Source organism: Vanellus vanellus (assembly GCF_965231255.1).
Source record: "Vanellus vanellus genome assembly, chromosome: 3".
Taxonomy (NCBI): Eukaryota; Metazoa; Chordata; class Aves; order Charadriiformes; family Charadriidae; genus Vanellus; species Vanellus vanellus.
In genome coordinates, this window is record NC_138907.1 from 49,468,973 (window position 1) to 49,487,564 (window position 18,592).

At 45.2% G+C, this 18,592-nt stretch overlaps 1 protein-coding gene across 1 annotated transcript; it reads left to right on the plus strand.

Moving 5' to 3' along the window:
• Window positions 1–503: 503 nt before the first annotated feature.
• Window positions 504–14,461, plus strand: DACT2 (dishevelled binding antagonist of beta catenin 2). The gene is made up of 4 exons (XM_082481102.1): window positions 504–849; window positions 6,709–6,841; window positions 8,301–8,588; window positions 11,856–14,461. The coding sequence occupies exons 1-4, from the start codon at window positions 610–612 to the stop codon at window positions 13,643–13,645; spliced, it is 2,451 nt and encodes an 816-aa protein (XP_082337228.1). The 5' UTR covers window positions 504–609; the 3' UTR covers window positions 13,646–14,461.
• The last annotated feature ends 4,131 nt before the right edge of the window (window positions 14,462–18,592 follow it).

Below are 18,592 nucleotides of genomic sequence, written 5' to 3' on the forward strand. Positions count from 1 at the left end.
GCCCGACAGGAGACACCAGCGAAGAGGGGAAGGGAGGGAGCGCCAAGCGCCACGTTTCTGTGAAGGAAACGTTATACCCGCGAGCGCTCACCGCACCGCATCCTCGCCTCGTTCGCATTTGCACGACGACGGGCTCGGGTCCTGTCCCCGCAGCCTCCCCGGCGCTGCCCGCTGGCTCGTCGGCCGCTGTCTGCTGCCGGGGGAGGGCGGGCACCCCGTCCCCTCCTCGCCGCCGGGGCGGGGGACGAGGCGAGGGCTGCCCCCAGGGGTAGGGGCAGGCGGGAGCCGCCCCCGCGCGGGGCGGAGGGAGCGCACGGGCACTGGCTCCTCTCCGCGCCTCTCCACCCCGAGAGGTGGCCCCGGCGCTGCCCGGAGCCGCAGCCCTCTTCTCTTCCCTCCCTCCCTCTCTCCCTCCCCCGTCCCCACCTCTCCTCCAAAACCGCAGGAGCCGCCGCGGCCCCGCTTCACTCGCTCCGGTGCCAGCCGCGGAGCGGAGCGGGGCGGGCGGGCGGCCGGCCATCCGCCGCAGGCACGGCCCGGGGCGGGAGCAGCCCCGCAGCCTCCCCGCCGCCCCACTGCCATGGCCGGTGTCGCGGCCCAGCGTTGACAATGCTGCTGGGCGCCCCGCGGGCGGGCGGCTGGGATCGCGGCCGGGTGGGCGAGAGGCTGCAGGCGGCCCTGGCCGGCCTCCAGGAGCTCCAGGTGCTGCGGGAGAAGCAGCGGGAGCTGGTGCGGGCCGCCCTGGCCATGCCGCAGCGGCCGGCGGCGGGCGAAGGAGAGCAGCCCCTGTCCGCCCACAGCAAGGAGCACCGCCTGGAGGCCACCCTCACCGCCCTGAAGGAGCAGCTGGTAAGGGACGGGACGGGACGGGACGGGGCGTCCCGCAGCTCCCGGCGCCCCCTTCCCGCCTCCGGGGGTCCTGTGGAGCCGCGGTGCTGGGGGCGGGCGGGCGGAGGGGAGGGGAGCGCCGCCGGGCCGGGCCGCCCCGCACCGGGCTGGCTGCAGCCGCCACCGCTCCTCCCGTCCCGCCGGCAGTTCCCCCCCGCGGGCAGGTGCGAGCGGCGGGGCCCGGCCGCTGGGGTGAGGTGCGGCGACCGCGCCCGTCGCAGCCGTTATAACGGTCACCTCTTCTCCTCAGGCGGGGCTCACCTGAGGGCGTACGCGCCGACGCGAAGTGCGTAGTGTTGATGGAGGGCTCCGAGCCCGCAGGAGCCCTGAGAAGTAGTTACCCGGCACCGCTCATTCATGGGGGCCGAGGCGTAGGGGATGATTAACTTCAGTAATAGGTGTTATCACGCCTGTGAGCGCTCGGCTCTTAATTGCAGTCGCCGTTTGGACAGCAGATCAAAAGGCAGGCAGAGTGAGATAGGCATAAACAGGCTTAAGCGCTGTGGGGTTTGGTGTGGGCGTGTGTGCGTACACCTACATGCGTACACAGATGTGTACACACCTGCGTGCACAACACCTACGCGTGCCCGCGCTGTCGCGTGCTGGTGGGAGTCAGTCCACCAGGAAGGGGTTTGTGGGCCGGGAGTGCTTGCTTCTCGCACGATAAAAAGAGAAGACTAACCAAATGCCAGGCCTTGTATTTGAAGTGTTACGCCGGCCGCTTGCACAGGTTTTTTGTGAAAGGAAAAGAAAGAACACCAAAACTCTTGAGTTGCAAGTGAAACAAGTTTCATAGGTGAGACAACAATCAAAGGGTAAAGGGCTTTAATGTCTAGTAGGGGCAATTACACACTTCAGTAAACTTGGACTTAATTCCGAGCCCTTTCCCTCCCCGTACTGGTGCAGGGCTTGGCCATCAGTTATCAATCAGGTGTGAAAACAGCATGGTTATTCGCTCTCCGTAGGCAGCTTTATCAGGCAGCATCTCAGGATAAAATTGGCTTTAACCTTCAGGGAAACCTAGCCACCACATGTGAAAACACAGCAGCGGGCGTATCTTGATTAAAGTAAAAAATGCAGGACAAGTGGACTGCCAACCACTTGATTACTTGTCATTGATAATTTTAACTAATGGCTCTACTTTTTTACTTTTTTTTTTTTTTTTTTTAAGCTAAATGAAAGTATTGAAGGCATTTATTGCCTGTCTGGGGCCACTGGGTTAACACGGAAACACCCAGTGACCTCTGACCATAGTGACTGTTCTTTTTTTCATGTCAGCTGTTGTGCTTTAATTACCCATTTGTTTATATGCTTTTCAAATAAAATATGAAAATAGAAGATCTGCTTGTCAGGACTTTACTGTCACCTTACAAGGGCTTCCAAGGATGTGGGAGAAACTAGCCATAAAAATGGAACAAACTAGGCCTTAAATTTCTGCCCTTAGAAATGCAGGGATCAGAAGGATGATAGTAACTCAGCACACCACTGGAGAGGGACAGATCTCGCCAGTAGGTGCCAGTGCAATTATGGGAAACATGTCTTCTAGGGATGCCTGAGAGGGAAGTGTTCCTAAAGCTTGAGGGGGATGACTCCAAACTACATAAATCCAGGAGCAGGTTCTTCAGCAAAAATGCAGTTGTGCAAATGCTTAAAGTAGTGATACAAAGCTCTTCCAGTTGACCTGTGGCTGCTGGAAGCTTTTCAGACTGGCATACCTGGTACCTTTATTGTTTTTTTTCCCCCTGCAAATTGCAGATGTATATTTGAGTAGAGGTGCATACCTCAAAGCTGCATAATAGCAAAGTAAACCCAGTTGAAAACAGGCTTTTCACAGTCCCATTAGAAGTAGTCCACAGACCCTAGGAACTTGGTGAACACAGGATGAAGACTGTTTCTCGGTGACTTATGAGCAGTGTATTGCACTCAAATCCCTTGAAAATTCCATTCACGATCACAGGAAATTAAGTTAAAACTAAAACCAACAGAAAATGCAAAGCACAGCATTGCTCGGGGAGTGTTACGTCTTCATAGTTGTTGTTCTTGGCCCATGGACGATAGAGTATGTGATCACTGCTCTATAAGCTTTCAGATTGAGAAACTCATTAACAGTGTAAATGTAGCTTTGCCTTGCAGTGTATCTTGATCCAACTTTCAAGTAGGTCTGTAGCCCTGGGCTTCAGCATGGTCATGGTTTAATCTGTAAAAAGTTTGGTCTTCGCAACATAAAATGGGGAGGTCCTATCAGCTGAAGCTGGCTCAAGGCATCTCAGCAATGGAAACAAGGCAGATAAACAGTCAAGCCAGGCTTCTCCTATAATGGTAAGGTGAGAAACAGAAGAGCAGAGGCAGTACCTTTAAGGAGTCAAGTGCCACTAGCGGCAACGGGAGGAGCAGAGCCATCAAATGCTGTAAGGACCAGGTGTGGGTGCCACTCCAGCATCCCAATCTCTTCCCCAGTGACAGCCAGCAGCTGGCCTTTCCAGCACTCTGGTACAGGCAGCAAGGTTGCAGCCTCTCTGCTACCTCTAGCAATCAGGTCCTTATTTTGCCCCAGCAAGTGGCTCTTTACTATGATTCAGGCAGGATCAACTCTCTGTGGCAGAAGAGAAGCAGAGTTAAGTGATGCTATCTACTGTCAGTCAACCCAAAGGTGCTAAACTAGTCTTTTGGCCAAGCTATAGCACAGTGATGTAGAGGAAGAAAAGGAGATGCAAATACAAGCTAATGCAAAGAAAGAAGTCTATGACACTTTCCCTGTCAAAGTAGATGGATATCCAAGGCTGCAGCATCCAGTATTTTCTCAGCTGTTTCCTCAGAGAACATATTTATACAAATTGGTTGATTTGATTTGAATCCAATGATTTTGTTTTGCAAGCTTTCAGGTGGCTTATGATGTTATAAAAATGTAAGAAGGGACACGTTATACTGAAGAGAAACCCCCACACACTCAGTATGCTGCATTTTGCACAGATTTTTTTTGCTTTAGATAGTTTTAAATAGAAGAAACCACCTTTTAAACCGGAGAGTTTTATTTTATTTTTTTTTAATATTAAACTAACTTAAAGGTTTTGTTAACTGAGACAAAGAGGTGTTTCCAGAAGGAATTCACCTCATTCTAGAATAAAGGTCTGGGATAGGTGAGGTTAATTTTCCTCTGAAACTGGCTGCTTTGCACCATCAGTTACAAAAAGAACCAAAGATGAATAGATTTTAGATGTGCAAAACCAGGTAAGACTAATGCTATCTTTTATCCATTCCAAACTACAGTTGGACTAAGAAAGTGATCAGGTGCTAATCCGCAACCAATAAATGTCAAACTTCCCCTTTAGCTGAAGAGATTAGTAGTTGAGAAGACTAGTCAAGTATGACCAGTGGGTTTTGGTGCTTTGGTTTGGGGTGCCAGTTTGTGTTGACTTAAAGGAACCTGCTTTTCAGAGAGTGTTCTTCCTTCTGAAAAATGAGTGATATGACGATATCCTAGGTTTGGCTCCCAAAAACTGTAGGCCATCAGTAGCACAAGTTGATTTGGAAAGTCTGGCCCTGCATTGTGCAGTGTGTAGAAGTCTTCACAGCTGCGTTGCCCAAAGCAAACAGATGGTTTCACCTGCAAGGTTTTGTCTCATGAAAAATTCATGTTGTGAATTGAGAAAGAGTGTGTTTAGGGTTTATTGTTCTGGGTGCTGCTTAGCGTGGTTATTAGAGCAATAACAACCTCAAGCAAACACACCGGAAAAGTCATCCTTATCCAAATGGTTTGAGGAATGCTTCTCCTCTTGGTTAACTCAGGAGGAGTTAACTGAAAGATCAAAGCTACAAAGTCTGCCAGAAACGTGAAAACCCAGTGGTGTGAGACACCATAAAAGGGTTAAAAATGATGATGTAAATCATGTGTGTTGGTTAAAATGCTGTGAAAGCGCAGACAGAACCTGGAGGTATAATAAATAATCTTTGAATACCTGCGAGCCTTGTGGCCTCTCTGTCATTAATCAGAAACCACAGACTGAGGGATTGGCTGGCAAAACATTAATCATTAAGCAATTAATTCCAGCCATGAAAACAAAACTTTGTGATTTCCTGAGTAGGTGGGATTGAAGGAGGCAAGGCATGTTTTTGCTTTTTCACCATAAAGGAAATAAGGAAGTACTGAGGAGGTCATACATTCATCATTCAGACGGGATAGAAAATCTCCTTTATTATCCAGTTCTTCCTTTACTTTTTGTTTATATGAAAAGCGAAGAGAGAAAAGTCACCACGGGTTTTCCTAGGAAGCAGTAATGAGCCTCTTGAGTTTAAACCTTTCTAGATGTGCGATAGTAACAAAAAGGAGCTTTATTTCTTGTGTCTTGTATGTTCCTCCAGTTCTCTATAAAAGCATGCTAGAAATACCTTCTTTTTGTTCTCAGCAGCATCACCAACCATAACAGTTGTCTTGTGAGACTCAGGACATCTGTCTTTTTTCTCTTTTTCTTGAATCCCGATTTCTAATAATTTACCAATTACCTTAGGATCTTAGCTTTCCTTGCTTTTAGTGTTTATAACTATGGAGAAACCTAAAAATGCAGTTATTAAAAGCTGAATAATCTGAACACAAGGAAAGGGGAGTCGAAAATGTGTACATATTGATTTTGATTTTCTGCGAGTCATTTAATTTTGCAGATATTTTAATTAGTTAAAGGGACCTAGATGATATATTTGGGGTTGGAAATGCTATTAGAACTGCCACTTGTATTTTTAAACCTGAAATGTACATGTAAAGTAGAATCTTAGTCATGTTTTTCTTGCCATAACTGAAAGGAAACCTGGCCCCTCAAGGGCTGTGAACACGACTTTACAACCGACTTCAAGAGACCACCTTTCTGTAAAGTACCATTGGATGGATGGTGAGGTATGATATAATTAGAAGCTGCCTAAATAGCGACTGGGCCTAGATAATTTGCCAAGTGTCATGTGAGAAGTTTGTGACTGAAACCGCCTGTGGTTCTTTGGCTGGTACCTAACACCTGGCCATCTGCCTCGCTAAGCTGGTCTCATAAATACTCGGGGAGCAACTACGGGAGCTGTTACCTTAGATCAGCCGGGCCAGTGATTGCAGTAGGCGAAGGACTGTGTTGCTGGCTTCTGAAGGATTAGTCACAAGCTTGAGACACCATTTATTTTAACTGCAGTCATTTTCACAGGAGAATTCAAATGCCACCTTCTCCTCCCATAAAATGTGTGGAAATATCTAGCCACGAGACATGCAAGGAAAACTTTCAGCTAAATAGATGTCACAATTCGTGCAGTGTACCCTTTCAGCTCTAAAGAGATGTTGTCAAAGCCAAGGGGTTTGCAGAAATGAGTACTGTGTGGCAATAAGATACCTTTACATACAGCAGTTTTCTTTCATCAGACAGCATCTTAGAGTTCATGCAGACAATCTATAATGTTTATCGCATCTTCTGCTTAGAGGCAGCATATGGCAAAACGCAGTGCATATAGTAATACGTTAGTTAAAGATTGCCATCCTCTTTAGAGATATAGTTCCTGCCATAGGTGTAACAAAAAAACCAAAGGTTAAAATAAGTCTGTTCAGTATGAAAAGTTTTGAGAACACATTCAGCTGGGCAGAAGGCAATACATACTGAGAAACAGAATGTTTTGTACTTGTCCATTATGTCAGTCTTGTTACAGAGAGCCAGTTGCAACAGTCCCTAGCTAAGGAAAACATTTAATGGGAGCAGAATCTGTCCAGCACAGATGGCCTGAATTCATGCACTGCCGCTGAGTTTCTAACTGTGATTATTCTTCATTTCCTCCGTCTTCCCTCAACTTGTGAATTAGTCTCGTCTGAGGAGACAGGATGTCGGCTTGAAAAGCCACCTGGATCAGCTAGACCAGCGAATAAGTGAGCTGAAATTGGACGTCAGTAAGACCTCCAGTGAATACTTGGATAGTGACAGCCGGCCCAGCTCAGGTAATGTGCACTTGGTTGTTTATTCCCAGGAGTATGGTGCTGGGAGAACTCAAGGGTGTCACCTGCTAAGCAAAACTCTCTGTATTGTTTGGTCAGAAACAGTGTCCCATGGCTGAGGTGGAGAGTAGTCATCTGGCACAGAGCACGCTCACAAAGCTGGTGGGAATTTTCCTGTGAAATTGATTTAATTGGAAAATGCTTATTTTCTCAAACAGTATTTTTTCTGGATTTTTTTTTTATTTTAAAATTGATATTTAGCCACAAACGGAAGGAGGAGGAGACAGATTTATTTATTAATTGACTTATCCAGTGCAGAACGACCATTAGCAAAGTGACTAAAGTACTTACTAGAAGTGAAGGAGACCAATATCCATGCCAATGCTCTGCTTGAATCCGAGAAGGGTCCCGAACCTCACTGGTGCTTTGAAGATCACTACCCCTGCAGTGCTCTGGCCAAAACAGCGTTTGATAATTTATATAAAAATGAAATACCTCCATTAAAAGAGTCTGAGTAAAACCACCTCAACAGTTTGCTGACTAAAGCTGTCATGGACAGAGAGAGATTTGAGTTTCAGGTTTCTGGTCTCATTTACATAGACAGCTGTACCACAGACTTTCATATCTAGGACATCTGTTAAAACCAGTTTCTGTTATCTAGTCTGAGACAATGGGAATACATCTTTTTAAACAAAATTTTGAAACTTGTTAAGTCTCCAGTGAGACAAGGAAAGAGTTTTTTTATTTACAGCATGCAGATTTGCAGCCTGGCTATAAAAAGTACAAGGTTCTGTGAGTGCTGTGAGTGTTTAAGTTCAGGAGTTGTGCACTTAGGCACATGCACAGAGTTCAAAAGGAAACAGTTTCCTTTTCTGTTTGCTTTATATAGAGAGGAATAATAAAAATTCCTATCTTGAATTTATACAGAGCCTTTTTTAATACTTCCATAATTAATTTGCAATGATCGCTAGACGTGGAAAGGGAAGATAGCCCCCATTCCCTGCCCTTAGACATTCCAGCTATCACAGACTTGGCAGCTCTGATCACAGGCTAGTTTTACTCTACTTTCCCATCCAAGCTGTGCTTGTATGTATCTAGCACAAGTTACAACAGCGTAAGATGGCCCTATTTTACAGTAGTTGCCTAATAGTCCCCAAAGACATATTCTCCAGTGAAGAACTGGGCGTGATGGTGCTGCACTTCACCCCATCCCACCCTCAGAACTAAGCATGCACGTGCATGCCAAGCTGGCTCAGGGCCTAAGTAAATTTGCAGAAGCCAAATGAAAGGTGGCTGAATTAGACTATACCTCTGCTAAAGTTACCCAAATAAATGATCGTAAATTTAGGCCTGTGGCACGTAGCAAATGAAGATTTATTTTATTCTTCACCTTCTTCTTCTACAGAGCATGTTTAGTTGCTGTAAATAAGAAATAACCTTACTATTTATTTTAACTCTGCAGGCTTCTATGACCTGAGCGACGGTGGTTCTTGCTCACTCTCCAATTCTTGTACCTCTGTGTACAGTGAGTCCATCTCCTCCTCCCACACCAGCCTCTTGCCCAGCTCTCAACACCCTAAAGCAAGGCTCAGTGTGTTTGATTACCGACCCAAGTCTGCAGATGAAACTACTGTGCACACCACCAGCTTCCAACAGCAGGCAACCTATGTGAGTGATGGATGTCGGATTACAGCTAGCACAGACATTTCTGGGACACCTGCCAGATCCCGACCGAGGCCAGTTTCCACAGGTAATCAACTGCAGAACTGGATACTCATTCGAGAGAAGGGCAGAATTCTGGTTATTACTTTTAGGACCTAATATACCAATGTGTAATCAATATATAGCACTCATTTTCAATACACAAAGTGAGAATTAATCAAAACCTCAGAGCTAAACCATTTACTGTCCAAGTTGCACTTATCTCCATACTCAGATACTTCTAAACAATAACAAATACGAGGATGTATGCATTTAAAAATGGAAAAATATTCCAGTGCTTGAGATAAAATTGTAATGAATGTTGAGATACTTTTTTTTTTTAATTTACCTGCTTGTGAAATCAGAAAAATTGCAGTATTTGAAATACCTTGTGTGAAGGTGCAGGGATGTATGAAAAATACAAGGTGAATTCAAAATTGGAGGTGGTGCATTTTACTGAGAACAATTTTACAGAAATCTGAGGAGAGACGCTTCCAAACTTAGTGCCAGTTTTCTCAATCCGTTATAAAATCAGTATGATAATACTTATATATACACCTTGCTTTATTTATTCAAATTAATGTGGACTCAAATGATACTCTTTTTCATAATTTATTATGTATGGTTAGGAATAACAGACACCAAAGGTTAACTGACTGTCTAGGAGCCAGTCATGAGCCTAATAGCGGATCAACCATGAATTTGCATCTTACCTTTAGACAAAATGGGCAAGTCCATTAATATTCCAAATCTCTTGTTTACCCATCTGTGAAGTGACATCACAGCACTTCTTATTGTGAGTCCTTCCATGGCCTCAGAGCAACCTTGTGTTAGTGCAGTTCATATGATGACCCAGTCAGATGCGTGACAGTTCCATTATAGAAACGGGGAAGTCATAGGGAACATCATTTCAAGTACCGTGTCACTATGGAGTCATTCCTGCAGCTACTTGACCTGAGCTAGCTCACAGCTGGCTTGCTTGAAGCAGAAGCAAAGCATATGTTCTGTACCTATCTGTGCAGACACACCTGAAAGCAATGGTGGTAAATTACAGCATAAAAGCAAAGTCTTATCAAGGTTTCTGAGAGGCTGGGGATGGAGCTGAGCTTAATGATCCGTGGCTTCCGTGTTCAGATTACACATTTGTTCTATCAGAAACTTTCCTGCCTTGCAACATTTTGCTAAGACCCCAGGGGCTTTATGGGTTTTTGGATATGGAGACAGACTAGCAGAAAAAGGGATAGCTGATTTAAGCAGGGGTGTGGGAGTGAGGCTACAAACCTCCTTCAGCCCTTCTTCCACTACCATCTCCCTTCTTCCTGGCTACAACCTCTTACACTTCCTTCAGTATGAGAAACATAGGTAGTGGGGTAGTAGCGGTGTAGGCTTGAAGAAACAGTGGTCACAAGGTTGACCACATTGCAGGAAGTGAGGCAAGACGTTACTTCAGGAAAGCATCATTGGAAGAGCGGAACAAATTTCTCTTTTCCTCTCCTTACCTTGTTCCCACAGGTCGCTGCAGGTATAAACTGATGGTCTTTTCTTTCAGTGGCAAGCGGAAAGCTTGCTGAGACACCACAAGTACAGCATTCTTTTGACTCTGTCCTGGTTGTTTGCACAAGAGAGCACCTCTACACACTGCCAACAATTTTCTGAATAATTTTCATTATGAAGATAAGTTGTTTGAGAAATCATCATCCTAACCTTTGCTGTAGCAGGTCTGTAAGTGTACTGCAGACAATGCCAAATTTTGAAGTCTTTCAAAAGCTTCCTGTCACAGGACAGAAATAGTCACTGTAAGTGAAATATATAGTTGGATTTGGTGGTTGCATTTCCTGGTAGCATGAAGCAGCCAGGAAATCAGTTAGCTGAGGATTTGTTGGCACTGAAGTCTTCAGTGTTGTACAGATAAATACAAGCTAACTGCAGATGGTTCCTGTACTCTTGGTACCAGAGGTAACAGCACCATAGTGCTCTATCGGTTGATTTGTCTGGATGGAACAGTCTTGCTTCACACAAGAACACGGCCTGTCCTCCCAGTGCACAGGAGATGCTCCTGAGAGGAAGGTGTAGCAGTCAAGTGTAACTTACAGCAGCCTTGACAGTACTCCAAAATTTAAGAGATATGGAGTAGCGGCCATAAATGCTGTCTTCAGGGACTGAGCCTCCCATCTGCCTGAGTAGCTACCTTTAGATATTTTCTCTGTCAAAGCAAAGGTTCTTTGGTCCATTCTTCTACATCCTTAAGGTTGAATTTTTAAAAACCCACACATAGAATTATGGCATTCCTGATTTAATAAAACCTCTGAATATTTCTTTCTGAAATTAAATACTGTAAGAAGTTACTTACTTGAGAAAGGCACGAGACTGGAAATGTTGTTATCAAATGAAATGAGAGATCCAGTTAGGACATTTCATTGGATTTGGGGTTAAGAAAAAGTAGAATCACATCACTCTGGCCTATGGGACACCTGAGTGTTAATGGCTGTCCTGTGTGCATTGAGTGCTTCTGTTTATTAATGCCTTATTAAAGCAAAATGGAAAAGAATAAACAACTGCAGCTTCCAGCATTTAAGAGATTAAGAAACACTATAACCTAGTGTCTGTGTAAGTTCTCTTAAAGCAGCTGGTTGAGTACTATAGATTTTTCCAAGACATAGGATATAAAAGGTTTGGAGGAAAAGCTGGAATTCAAATTTAACCACTTACAAAAAAATGCTATTGACAACCCAATGCTATTGGGTTGGAACTCGATGATCTTCAAGGTTCTTTCCAACCTAAACCATTCTATGATTCTATGACTCTGCATACTGGAAATTTCAGGAGTTACAGTCATATATCCAGAGAGGAAGTCTTTATCCTGTCCTGAGGGGAAAGTGTTCAAAAACTGTATCTGTTGTATTGGATAATTTTACATGACATTCAGCTTCAGGCTTTCTGGTTGTTGGGTTCACTTTTTATCTCTGCTAAGAAATAAAAATAATCCCTTATTTTTGTTTAGTCGGTTGGGTTGCTGTTACTCTTTTTTATATATGCACAGATTTACTTTCATCCGAGTACAACAGTTTAAATTTCCTGCAAAGCCATGAGTTTTTTTATGGGCATTAAAAGGCATTCTAATCTCCATTATGCTCAGGTGAATAAAAGCCTTGAAGTAATTCAGTGATCATGGAGGACTCAAACTATTTTCTTTGTTCATGGTACTGATTTTAGGAAAAGCTAGCACATCCCTCCAAAATAGCACTTTTAGCATAAGCCAGTTTTAATGTAATTGTCTGTGATTTAATTAGGTTATTTATTTTCGTCCACTGTGTAGGTGACTTGGAAAGACTCATTCCATCAGACACTAGATTTCAGAAAGAAACAGATCCCAAATCCATGTTGCCTCTGTGCCATGACGGAAACATGCACTTGTTCAGCATGGACCCCAAATTCCAGAACGACTTGGTCTCCAAGAATGGCATTGATGTGTATCCTTACCCAAGCCCCCTTCATGCAGTGGCTTTACAAAGTCCCCTTTTTTCCCTGGTGGGGACATCCCCAGAAGCAGACCTCCAGGCTTCTCCCAGCAAACCCATGCCTAGTGCCACAGGTCCCAGCTTGATTAGGACTCAGCCAACCACTGAGGCCAAGCCAGGGGGTTACATCAATAAATTACTTCAGCTGACAAGATGCAAAGGGAACAATCGGGCTGATGCCAGTGAGTGGGTTTCAACAAAGAGCCAGCCAGCCACAATGCACCAGAGACTCATTATAACCCCCAGCGCCGGTGGAGTGAAAATTAACAGCAGCAGTAGCCAGCTGGAAAAACAAGTGAGCTCTCTGGAAAGTAACAAAGCTGAAGGGAAGCTGCAGAGAGAGGTGCTGGAGGGGGAATGTGCCAAGCAGCAGGAGACCATCCACTGTGTGAATGAAGAACAGCCATCCGCTCAGCCTGACACAGAGCCATCAGCTGTGAATACTTGTTACCCTGCCAAGGCAGCAGCAAGGGGCTCTCTGGCAGTGGAGAGTAGCGTGGAGCGCAGTTCATCCTGCTCGCAGCTGTGCCAGGAGGACTCCAGCCTGGGCACCTGGAACATTAAAGCCATCCCACCCAGAAAGCTGCCCCTCAAAAAGTGTGGCAGTGCCAAATTGGCTACCGCCGGGGGTCATGAGCGAGTGGCACGGAGTGAGTTCGTTCATGCTCAGTTCGTCCCTGCAGAATCCCACCAAGTCCGGGTCAAGTTTGCCAGCTCCAAAACAAAGGCAGTGAAGATAAAAAGGAGGAACAGTGAAAAGGTACTACGGCCTGGGAAGCAAGCCTTTTGCATGGAGAAGGCGAGAGGGACCCATGGGGCTGCCAGGCTGCCTGCTGAGTGGAATCAGCCCCAAAGACCACACGGAGCAAAGAGCCTTGCACGGAGACCTTCTTATTCTGGTGATATGACTGGTAGGTCATGCTCAGAGTCTAGCCTGTTGCCTGTGCAGGTCAGGCTCCCCACCGTCCCATCCAGGCCAGAGCTTTACAGAGCCTCTGCCAATGCACTGTGTTCCCTTGAAGGAGCTTGCATAGACACAGCCAACAAGAAGAAGCAGCGCAAGTGGCAGTCCTCAGTGGAGATCTCTGCCAAGGCCCACCTGGCCAGCCTCTCTAGTAGCTTTGGCCTGGGAGCGCCAAGGCAGCCAGCAAGGAGAGCTGGTGTCCTGCGCACTGTCAGTATGAGGGCTCGCTCCAAGAGTCAGCGCCACGGAGCTTCTGCCAAAAGTGAATCAGACCACTCCGAGTACTCTGCAGAGTGTGCTTCCCTCTTTCACTCCACCATTGCAGAGACCAGCGAAGGGGAAGTCAGCGATTTCACGACTAACCGTTTCGGGGACAGTGAGTCCAGTGAAAGTGATTCGGATGGCAGCAGTAACAGTAGCAGCCTTGCCATTGACTATGATGAGGGGGATGAAAGTGAGCTGATTTGGCCTGAAGGTTCGGTCAGACAATCGGGGACTGTCCAGGCCTCTTCCAAGCCTCTTCCTCCAGTGCCCAAAATCTGTCGCATCAAAGCTTCAAAGGCACTAAAGAAGAAGATTAGGAGATTCCAACCTGCCTCTCTGAAGGTCATGACCATGGTTTAAGGGAGAGCAAGCATCTGTTTCTTACAGTGAGATGTCCTGCTGGCTCTCACTTGCAAAACAAGAGAACCCATGTGCAGAGAAAAGGACTTGCTTAAAAGAACTCTGAATAACCCCTGAATTGACACAAGGGGTCTTGTTTGTTAATGCCTGGACATAAAAGTCACTATCTAATTTCCTCTTTTGCCATTTATTCTGTAAATATGGATCTGTGTATATTGTGTGATGCCTTTTTTTACTATGCAGAAGGCTCACCGTGGTGAAAATGAAAACAACCTCGGCCATGAGATTTTACAGGCTTTGATGGTTTGTTTGCCATATGTATCCACCAAATCAGTCCCAGACACAAAGGCTTCCCAAGAGGAGGGGCTCTTCCCAGCTGGCTATTTGGTAGCATCCCTCCTTGTGAGGAATTCTTTGCAGGCTGAAGTCTGCATTAACCATCCAGCTGTTACTGTGCCCTTATGGAAAAGCTCTCAGTGCTCTCAATAGTTTGTTTCTTTCAGACCAGCCATCCCATACCTTCTCCCAAACATAAGGAGGACGAGTCTGTTCGTAAAAACATACTATGTTTAATCAAGAGGGAAAATGCATTTGTGAATGAGAACAAGAATTCAGTTTGTTTCCCATTTTCAAAATTGAGAGTATAGGGTGTTGGGGTTTTTTTTCCAAACCCCCTGTTTATGATGTTCCATGTTGTTGTTCATTTGTGAACGGTCGAAAGAACATGAGAGCTCAGTGCCAGTGTGTGAATAGCTGGGACTGAGATTATAGCTTTGCCCCTGAAATTGCAAACTCAATAAATACTATTTAATGTACTTCTGAAATTGTGCTTGTCTGACTTTGATGTTGAAAGAAAATTATTCTGAACTCTAGCGTCACGTCAGGAATGCAGAGGAGCTTTCTTTGGTGAAAGATCTGTATTTTGATGAGGGGTTCTTTTTTATTTTTCAGAGGGTTGCTATAGCTCAGTCAGAACAGGGTCCTTTCAGCCTCTCCCTCAGGAAACCCACTTCAGCACCTGCTTCTAAATGAGTGAATTTAAAAACAGTATTTATATTGAGGATGGGGTAGTGTTTAATTGACTTGCTTAAACTGATACAATTTTGTCACAAGACGCTCTTAATTTAAAACATATATTTATGTATGCATAATGTGTTTTGAATGCATTTGAGGGCACCTCTGTGAAGCTTTGAATCTGTAGCTAAACTGATGAAGTGATTTTTTTGTGTTCAGACAAGCAGTCCTAATTCTTTCCTCTGAGCACAGCAATCTGGAAGCTGAGCTGAAGTTCACTCTCTGTTTACCAGAGAGCAGGTATTATCCTCCTGTTTCAGTGCCCAATCTGAACACATTCCTGGCCTAGGAGATGTAGGCATTACCTCATTCAGACCAGTGTACTGGGTGTGAAACAAAAGGCAAGTGCTTTGCAGAAACTGCGGGTAAAAGAGTGCTTGTTTACTCCAAGGATTCATTAGCAAACAGAAGTATTGAAAGACTTAACTTTTAGCCAATGCCTTCTGTTCTTTGGAAGCTATGTTATGTTTTTAAACCACTCTATTTTCAAATCGTTTTTGGAAAATGAGGTACAGAAAAGTAAAAGTTACGTAAGGTCCTTTAACTCAAGTATTCAAGCTAGTGCATAACACCATCCTAGTGCAACTAGGAAAATATTGCATTTTAGTCAGTGGAATACATTTAAGCATTTCTTCATGGTCACAAGAGTGTTGGACGTAATCACTCCAATAGGATTAATGGGAGAATTTCACAGGTCTGGTGGTGGTTTCTTGTTCAGCATGTCTAGCAAGTGAACAAACAAAATAGTGATTTATGCCTTGTTGACTTTCTACACCACAAAAGGATTCTTTTTCCCATTTACACAAAAGGTTTCATTTGAGGGAGTGTGTCAAAAGTTACATATGAAACTTTAATCCATGGATTTGCTGTATTGGAGTGGGCTTTATTGTTGGGATAGGAATTTTGAAGGTGTTTGGTTTGGGTTTTTTTTGTGGGAGAGGAAAATGTTCTTAACTAGAAAACTGCTCCCGGTAGGAGCATTCTGAAACCTGGTAAAAACCGCCACCCAGTAGCTCCCTGCCTTTTTATCAGAGCAAGCTCAAACAATAAGTTTGTGGTCCCACAACTCAGTAAATCCCGCTTTAGGGCTGTTAATACTCCGTCAGAAATGTTGCCAGACACATGATGAAAGTGCTGATGCAGAATGAACTCACACTGCCAATTCAAATAAAGAAAAATGATGACTTAATTTTGTACTGACAGGTTTTATGCCAGATGAGGTATCACTGCCTCTACTGCTCACACTTTCTGCCAGGTCAGATAATGCCTCTCCTCCCAGACCCACCGTAAAACTAACATAAAAGCATAAAGCTGGCACAAATGTCATCACCCTATGCCTTGGCTAATTTGACAGAAATATGATTCTGTGCCCACACTTGATCCAGGAGAAACCTGTGGTGCTGAAGAACCCCAGCAATGCAGAGAACCTGTTGTTAAGTGTTGAGGTATCACCATGTGCAGTGATGATAGCGAGCTGTGACTTTCTGGGGAGGGCAGATCGTGTGCTGCCACCCCTCCTTACTCCAGGACATTAGACCTTTTTCCTGGCACTGCCCTTTGGAAACACTGCTTTCCTCTGCCGGAGCAGAAACTGCACTGGGACCAGAGCTCTGGGGGGAAGAAGTAGGACAGTGCAAAGCAGGGCAGGAGACTCAGGTGGCCGGTAGTCCAGCTATACTGGCACCAAAAATATGATTGTAGTTCAGTACACTGGTAAAAATTAGTATGTTTTGTTGGCATGTACACTGAAGCTTTTGGTAACAGCTGAGGATGAGCCTGTTGGTGCTCTGTCCATCAGAGACTATGGGCTGGCTCTGCTGACAGCACTCAGGAATACCTGCCTCCTAAGCAAACAGATCTGAAACGTATTTAAAATCAACAAACATCAATAAATACTCTGATGCACTATTCTTTTGTATGTATATACTCCATAAAAACAGCTTTCAGCTCCATATGAAGCCTCATAGTGAGAATAAGGGATGCCCAGCTTTATTTCTGGTCATGGCAATACAAAACAGAAATATTCACTGTCTATTTTCCCTTCCAGAAGGAATCCACAAAATCTTTTTATCTTGCAGCATCTTTTACTATAAAGGCCTAAGAGAATGCAAAACATGTCAGTTGGTAATTCAATTAGAAGTCTAGCACCGAACCTGATACACTGCATGAGTGAGAAGTTTAGCACTTTCGCTGTGACTCGATTAGCAAGTGTATAGATCTGACGGGCTGTTTCAGAACAGCTTTATGCAGCGTCTCTATTGCAGGAGCTAACATCTGTCATCATCGCTCCAAGCTCTAGTGAATCAAAATCAGCCACTGCTGAAATCTATGCACCAGATCATCGGTTTCCTTCTGTCAAAGGCAGGCATTTGCACTTTGGTGTAGGAGCAAATTGCTCCTAAACCACAAAGGAAAGAAAAGAGGGGAAAAAAAAGAATAGAAAGGGAATTAAGGAAGCTTTAAGACCAATTTGCAAAATAGATCAGAATTATGATTTTTAAAACTTCATTAATCCTTTTATTGCTTTAATTATTTTGGAACTGGATAATTACCAGCCTTCTTGGCCTTGACACAATCTTAGATTTTCAAGTCCACATCCAGTACCCAAACTATGGGACACAGTCAGAGATCTGATATTTTGCTGGAGACACCATCCTTCAGACCAGACCTTTGTTTGAAGTGACTTCTGGTCAGGTAGTGGTCAAAAGAAAGGCAGTCATCATGTGGTAAATCTCAAAATCCACTACGGATGATTCTCAAGCTGGTGAATTTGAGTCCAGTGGACATTTTAAGGCTGTGCTGGAGTCTTGTGTTTGCTTACCCATCCTGGTCCAAAGCTCTGAAGGGGTGAGAGCTGAAGGTAGAGCATGAGGTGGTCCAGAAGCAGCTGAAAGGCAGGCGGTAGCGGCGGCTCTTTGGGCAGTGAGTTGCTGCCCACAGGACAAGGCAGGCTGATCATGGCACCAGAGGGCTCTGGCGGTTCTAGCCCCAGCAGCATTTGCTAGCTTCTTTATTGCTGCTAGGACTCTTACCCAGCTCCACCGCTGCTCAGGTGGCAGTGCTGGGATTTGGATGCTGCACTTTAAATAGTCACAGGCCACCTGCACGCAAAGCAACAGACCAATCACTCCTGAGCTACAAGGCCAGGGAGCGCCCCTGCCCAGAGCCCTTCCAGACTACCAAGTGCAAAATCCCATTAGCCAAAGATTGCTCAAAGGAAGCGTGCAGCAAAACAAGGCATCTGTGACTGCTGTCTCTGACAGGGAACAAGACAAGACCATGCCAGGGAAGGACTGCCCAATTGCTATTCTGAAGCAATAGCAGCAGCTTTCATTGTCAAGCCCCTTTTGAGCCCTCCTCAACTGTCCTGAGGCTGAAGGGATCACCCCAGCTGTGCTCAGTGGGAAAGTAGCTCAGCTTTTAACTACAGCAGTCCCTCTGCCCCCCAGACCACCACAAACCCTTGGGCTGCTGCAGAGAGCTGTAGTACCGATTGCTCCCTCACCATGAATTCAGCCCTCCTCCCTGAACATGCTCCCCAGGAAGCTGCCCTGAGACAAGCAGCTCGAATGACCGTGGAAAGAAAAGAACATATGCTAATCTGGAAAACAAGGAGTTCGATGTCAGAAACTTGTCTGCGAGGAATACAACCATACAGTGACACCAATACAGCATTTAGGCAGTCTCCTGCATCTTGTATGGATGTGAAGGAGACCTGGGATTCCACCATTAGCTGCTACTCTGTACAGCTACTGTGATCCTTCAGCTACAAGTGAAGAGTGATCAACAGGAAATGCTCAGCTAAAGGCTGTTTTTTGATGTTTGTACTTCTCAGGTTTAAAACCATCGCAGTATGTCTAATTATACTGCAAT